At 31.1% G+C, this 7,500-nt stretch overlaps 1 protein-coding gene across 13 annotated transcripts in view; it reads left to right on the plus strand.

Annotated features, from left to right (window-relative positions):
- FOXP2 (forkhead box P2) overlaps window positions 1–7,500 on the plus strand; it is a 585,514-nt gene that overhangs the window by 320,324 nt on the left and 257,690 nt on the right. For 11 of the 13 annotated variants that reach the window (XM_057504682.1, XM_057504685.1, XM_057504683.1 and 8 more), the window contains one exon: window positions 6,088–6,265. In XM_057504682.1, coding sequence (XP_057360665.1) covers window positions 6,098–6,265 — 168 coding nt within the window. In that variant the 5' untranslated portion in view covers window positions 6,088–6,097. Of the gene's footprint in view, window positions 1–6,087; window positions 6,266–7,500 lie in introns of those variants that run through there. The other 2 variants (XM_057504690.1, XM_057504691.1) reach the window with 1 other exon arrangement.

The raw sequence follows: 7,500 nt of genomic DNA on the forward strand, positions 1-7,500 counted from the left end.
CCTGGTCTCAAGAATTTGAAGATATATTTTGTTTAGGCAAGGACAAGAAAAAGAGTGACAGAATATATACTTGCTTATCTGATCTTTCATTAAACTGTAAGCAGTATTTATTTTCGTGTTGGCACCTAGGTAACATTCTTTACTTTTTAAGCCCTCTTCTCAGCTGTGTAAGATGCAGATAGGTAGTTCAACACGTTACAGAAGGATTTACATTTGGGTATTATAAATTAATGCCAACTCAATTTGCAAGAGGTTGTAAAGTAACAGGATGAAATGAATTTTCCCTAAGCTTTTTTCTTCCCTTGTTTTAAAAAATAAATATTAATGCGATAAGGGACTGATTTAAAACATTTAAAATTTTTTAATGAATTAAAATTGTATTGAAATATACAGACTTAAAGTGAAGACTGACCATTTAGCGTGTACCTGGAAAAGTAAAACTTGGTATATACGTTTTCACCTGTTTGAGAAAAAGATGCTATGTATGGAAATAACAAGAATATGTGAGACTAAAACAAGACTTTAGAATATAAAAGATTAATGTACAAATATAATTTTGAAATATATATGGGAATAATTAGTTCACCAGAATCATCAGTATTATCAGATCCCTTCCAGTTATACTTGTGAACTGAAATTATTGAACTTTAAGATGCAGAATCATAATATAGCAGTGAAATACATCCATATAGCTACCATTCTTTCAAATTTGTTGTACTGTATTTAAATAAAATAGCATAGAGATTAAGCACTTAATTTTAGTATTTTATATTGTTTCCATAATGAAATTTTTATGTTTTGTTACTTGTGTTATAAAACTTAGTTTAATCCTTGAACATAACATAACATATTGAGTTACTAAATTAATTAATAACTGATTGAAATGAAAGATTAAATTTTCATTTGTTCTATTTGTGTTTCCCAGATGTTTGTCATTGTTGAAGATGTAACAGTAGTCTATTTGGTAACGGTAGTCATGGACATTATTTTTTTAAATTCCCATGTTACAATGTCCTACAATTTTTCATGTTTGACATATTAAACTTTTTGAATGAAAATTTGTGATTTTACTAATTAGTGTTTTTTCCAAGAAAGTAACCTGAATTTTTGAGTAGCATTTTAGGCATTTTGTTTAAGCAAGTGAAAACCAGTAGCAAATACTTTATAAATACTTAATTTTCATTTACTTAAGATTCTATCACTTGTTATAATATTGTATGATTTGCCACATCAACAGACACCCTTCCCCCTAAAGGACATACTCTTTCAGTTTTTAAAAGTTAGAATATTCATGTGCTTGTTCGATTTTTGTTCTTACACATTCAACTATGTCCTTCATATTTGGCATTTTGATTTATTAGGCAATCTTAGTATTAAAGACTTTTAGCAAAGCAGTACTAGATTTCAAAAGCACTGTGCATGGTGTCCATGATGAATTAATTCCACTAGAGCACAGAAGTTATCATTATTTAAATGCTAGTTTCTTGGAGAAGTTTTACATCACAGTCAAGTTTTCAAAAGCAGAATTTAGCTGGTATTTTGATATAAAGGTATATGATTTGCTGTTGCATATGTAGATATTCCTCAGACTTACTTTCTTGTGTGAATCTGCATAGAAATATTTAATAATAGTTAATGTTTATAATTTTTAAGTGATTAGGAATTAAGACAATATAACTATAATTTTATGGGGGTTTTTTCCCTTGAATTTCATATTCAAAATCTTCTGGATTTAATGTATATATTTGTTTATGTAGATTAGAAACTGGAACATACTGGGCATGAAATGTCTTTTAATGGCATTGTAAATAATTTTGTTTAAGAATATTTCATAAAAATAGTTATAAACTTTTTATATGTACTGTTACTTATTTTTAGTTTTTCAGGAAGTCATTTTTTAAATCCATTTATTTTTATTAAACGGCAAGAAGCCCCCCTCAAAAAATGAGATCTAATACTAAGGCACCAGAATTTTTAAATGGATTGTCTATTTATGTGGATAGAGGAATGTGGTAAGATTAGAGGTAATTTTTCCCTTTACCATCCTTGACATATGTAGTTACATTGATTGATCAGTCTCTGTCTACACAGACACACACACACACACACACACACACACAAGGGGTTAGGGGTTGGAAGAGAAGAAGGAAGAGTGAGCTGTAGGGAAGATGAGAGAGAGGGAGAAAGAAAAGATGAGAGAGAAAGAAGTTGAGTAAGCAACAAGGACCAATAGTGTCCCTGGTGGTGGTTGAGATAACACAGTTAACTGTACTGGCCCAGGTCAAGTTTCAAACTTTTGAACAGTATAGTGAATACAGTATAGGATAGATGGCAGATTTCTGTTATCACTCTGGCAAATGTCTATCTCACATGGTACATTTTATGCCAATGGAACCAATAACTCCTTGAGGAAAAAATAAAACCAACAAGTCTAGCATTCAGTACTACCCTATCATAAAGTAAGGAGGTCTAATTGAGCTATGTCTTTATATCCTGCTATTTGTACAAATAAAAGACTACAACTTGATGCAAAATAAACACAAAAGCACTGTTGTGACTATAACAGGGAGTCATATACTAATTTATATAATAAGTGGTTGTGCACGCTTTATTCAAGATTATGGCTGCAAGAAATGGCATGAATTGCTGGGTGTGTTTAATGCTGGATTATAGCAATTTGAAACATGTCAAACACATGGCTAATGCCTCATGCTTCACTCATTCTTGCGTAAACCTGCATAGCCACCATCCATTATACCCTTGGTAACAACACAATTCTGCAAGTAAATATTGTTACACTAAGTAACCTTTCAATTCAAGTTGTTTAGGAAGAGAAAATGCAATCTTGTGCAGTCAGTTCCAGTGTCAGTTTAATGTTTCAAAAGGGAAGTGGTGTAGAGCATAAGTGTCCGTACAGTGACTTGCTTTAAAAAAAAAGAAGGAAAGAAAGGAAAACTTAATGCAGAGGCAAAAAGTAGAACTGTATCATTGGGTGCAAGATTCTAGGAGTTATTTCCTGATTTAGCTGAAAAGTTGTGTATGATGAAAGATTTAAAGGTTTAACTAACCATTCAAACATTAAAACAGTGACTCCCAATTTCACCCTTCCCTTTAATGATCTGGAATTTATTTTCACTGATTTTTGTAAAATGTTTGTGGTAGGATTGAGAAGAATGAATAATTTAGTTTGACATGTTTGGGATCACAAGCACATCCACTTTGAAAGAATACGCTGAATTTGTAATTATTTAAAATATACTTTAAAAGGTAAACAGCAACTCACATTTTGCTAGACGTATTTCCTCTAGGGGAAAATAGGTGTGGAGGCATCACTAAGAGAAACTTAGTGAATACTGGAAAGCATCTTCATTATCCTTGAAAAATACATATCCTTTATAGTGGACATACTCCCAGTTTTCTTCTTTAGGTGAACTGTACATTATAATTACCTAATTACACAGTCCCTTCTTTTTTAATATTAATGTTGGGTCAGATGCTTCTGTTTTGTAGAGAAAAAAAGTTCTACTTACCGTTATTGTTTTTCTTAAGCATGATTTTACTAACCTTTAGATGACTGAACTTAAATGTAAATTACAATTTATACTCTAAGGTTTTATAAAGTAAAAAAATCCCACAGGAATAATAAAATCCTCTGGTTAATAGGAAGTAGGAGTTATGTAGGTCTTTCTTTGTAACTGTAATAAAGATTTAGACCCATGACTCTGCTTATTGATTATTCTTAATTATTTGATGGCCTTGATTATAACACAATAATACATGCAGAATTCTTTAATTCATTCAATTGGTCCTGGCATGAACTACACACAGGTTAATACTAAATGCTGCACTTGTCTGCTACATTTGAAAATGTAGTTTATTTTTATCCTTTGTGTTGCAAACTCCACCCAGAGGTAGTAAGTATTTCAAATAAATTTAGGTCATGAAGTAAAAACATACACCTACATATGTACTCCATGTATTTTGTCAAAAGTAAAATTAAATGTAATATGTGTAAGTTATGTCTATCTGTTTCTGCAGTTGGAGAGGACCCAAATTATAATTTTCATATAACTAGTAAAGGCAATCAGACCTTTTTCTCTGAATATTTTAAACATTGTGCATGTAAAATTTATGCCTAATTTGAATACTTATTAGCTGCCTAATCTCAGAAAAGAGTATTAGCTTTGTTTTTTTTTAAATCCATCACTGTGTATCAGATTTCATTTGTATGATTTTTCTTTGTTAATGTTCAATAAGATGTTTAACAAAACCTATTTGTTCATAAAGACATTTGGTTCAAACGTTGTTCACCATACTTACAACAATTGCTTCCTTTATGTATATGGATTTTGTTTTTGCTTTTTTCTCTATAAAAACAGCTTTCAGTTGTATGCATAGTTTTTGTTATACCAAGTTGCTTTACTAGCCCAGCTATTGATGGTCTTTTATAAATCAGATTTTTTAAATTGATATTTTTAGTCATAGAAATAATCTAATAATTTAGTCTTTGATGAAAATATCTTTTAAAACTATTGTTATAACATTAGTTTTAATTATTATCAGTATGCAAAAAAAATCTCTGTTGTATAAGTATCTGTGTTTGTATGTCACTATGTTTGTGTGTGTATTCATGATAACATTTTGTAAGAATCTGGGGGAGAGGATTTCTCTATGGCATGAAAAGATATTAAGCTTACATTTGCTTTATAATAAATGCATTTACAAATTTTTAATGGGTGAGACGCTTTAAAAATGGCCAAGTTTAAAATACTGAAATCATATACTAACAAAAAATTAGATTAAGTGATAAGTTTAACGTCCTTCTTTACTTTAGGCTAAATCCACTGTCTGTCGAACATTACTGTTAAAGTCACAGCGCAGCCAGGTTGTTTCTGAAATTCTGTCCTGTCCGTAGAAGTAAAACAGAGAAGTGCATCTATTATGTTATAGTGTAGGATTCAGATATCTTTGAGAGCCAAAACTGATCTTTCTAAACCACTGATTCAAGATGAACTGTGAAATTCTGGTTTGTAATAGCACATTGGTTCTTTATTTACTGCAAGGATTTCCACTGATCTTGGCAGGACATCTCATTTCTATCCTGAAAGTACAGTATATTTATGCAGTGAAAATGATAAAACATTTATTACTGTAGAGAAGGTAATATGCATAATTTATGCTGTTTTTAGCACAATCATTAGTGATATTCTTGATAGATTTTATTTCCAGCTTTCATATCTAATACATGCCTGGAAAATTAATTTTATATATACTTTCATTTATTTGCCTATGTTAAAATTGAGTTTTAAGTCATCTTCAAGTGAACAGTTTGATTGCTGCTCATGCATAAGCTTAATTACTTCCTAGGAAGGACAGTATTAAATGTTTTAAATGTCAGAAAAATAAATGAATATGAGCCGTTTGATTAAAAAAATAGGCAATATCTAACGTGTTTGCAGTAGGAGCTTTTTCTTAAAATGCCTCCAAGGCAAAATTTTATTTAGTCACACACACAAAAAAGAACCCATTATACTATTTATCATTGGTTGATACCATATGATTTGTAACACCCTTACAAAATTTTAATTTTGTATGATTAGCTGTGCATCATTAAACAACAGCCTTGCATAAGATGTGCTGTAAAATTCTGACAGAATCAAGATAGTGAATATTTAAAATAAGGCTGTATAGTCATCCATGGTTGTCAAAGGTAGATAATAGGAAACATAGAACAGAGTGTGCAATCGTCCCCTCATTTAAACTGGTTTTATAGGTAGACTTTAAAACGTGGTTGTTCATAAATGCTATTGACCATGCTATATGCATGATGTTACTTTGACTGTTAAATATAACCACACAAAAATTGCTTATAGAAACCATAATTTCAGTGATTAATATCTGAATGAAAGCTGAACTTGTATTGTTTTTTCTTTTTTTTTTTTCTTGGTAAATGACTATTTAAGGTTTTTTTTTGTTGTTGTTTTCCTTCTAAAGATGCTGTCTCTGTAATTGGCAGAGAGGGACATCTTGATAATAGAAGTGTGAAGGTGTAACGTGTGTTAATTGATACTTCTTAATCACTTTTAGGTATTAAGTCATGATGCAGGAATCTGCCACAGAGACAATAAGCAACAGTTCAATGAATCAAAATGGAATGAGCACTCTAAGCAGCCAATTAGACGCTGGCAGTAGAGATGGAAGATCAAGTGGTGACACCAGCTCTGAAGTAAGCACAGTGGAACTGCTGCATCTGCAACAGCAGCAGGTAAGTTTTGTTTTCCTCGGTGATTCCTTAAAACAAGTAAGCCTGCTTTCTTGAGTATGAAAAATGTATTCATAGCAAATTGAGCATGTTGTGTTGAGCTAAAGGATGCTGAGTATTTATTATTATTTGGAACATGATTAACTATGAGTTGAGACAGGATTTTCATATTAGTTACGTCACACCAGCACCAGAGTGCCCTTCAGGTGTCAAGCTATTAATTAAGTTCACAGGGTGATTTTCAGAAGGTTCTGTAAAGCTTTGTAACAAATATTTTACAGCTTCTAGTTACTGTCTAACGTGCTGCAGATCGGAACATGATACTTAGTTTTCCACCAGAGGGCCACATTACTTGATACTTGCTTATACAATGAATTCCTTCCAAGTCTAAGCTAAGGTGAAAGGACCACAAGGATTTTTCACAATACAGATGCTTTCCTGTGATAGCTGCAAATATTAGCTATTAATTAGTTGAAATTTGCTGAAAGATTGTGAACCACATAAACACTATGATCATCTATGTTGCTTTTCTGGAAAACCCATTCCAATATATTTTGAATATACATTTTTTGATAACATTAAAGAGCACTTTTGTTTCATGTTGCTGTCTCATAAAATGTAATTCTCTTTAATTCTTGACATGTAAACTACAACTGTCCAAAAATGGTACACTGTTAAGTTGTCTATGATTCTTTTTATTTGATAGATTCATTTTTCCAGATTTTGTCTGTCAATGAAATATTCCTTTCAACCAAAGAATAGCCATTCCATTTTTCACTGATTCAAGTCTGCAGAAACAGTAACAGAAAACTGAAAGCTTTCAAAACATCTACTTATATTAGGCCAGAATGAGTATACCTGTTTGAAAATAAGGTTATACTTATTTGAAAATAAAGGTTATTTCTGTAAAAGTCTGGATTGCATTCAGACTAAATGTTAGAAAATCACAAAATGTAAATATAATGAATTGTTACTGAAAAATGTTGCAAATTAAGTGATATGTCATTCAGATTTTTAAGTTAGCATATAAGGAGTAAGATTGCATCTCAAAAGTTAAAGCAAATGCCCACACTAGAGAAAGATTTCATAGAATCACTATTTTAAATGATAACTTATCTTAGAGTATATGTGTTGAAAAATATCTTAACCTTTTAGGCTTTGTCTTCAAGAATAATCCTTTAAGAGAGCTAGACATAACACTTTGAATAGGTTCCCTATATTTTGGAATTATGTCTCTT

The sequence above is a fragment of the Manis pentadactyla genome, chromosome 7 (assembly GCF_030020395.1).
Source record: "Manis pentadactyla isolate mManPen7 chromosome 7, mManPen7.hap1, whole genome shotgun sequence".
Classification (NCBI taxonomy): domain Eukaryota; kingdom Metazoa; phylum Chordata; class Mammalia; order Pholidota; family Manidae; genus Manis; species Manis pentadactyla.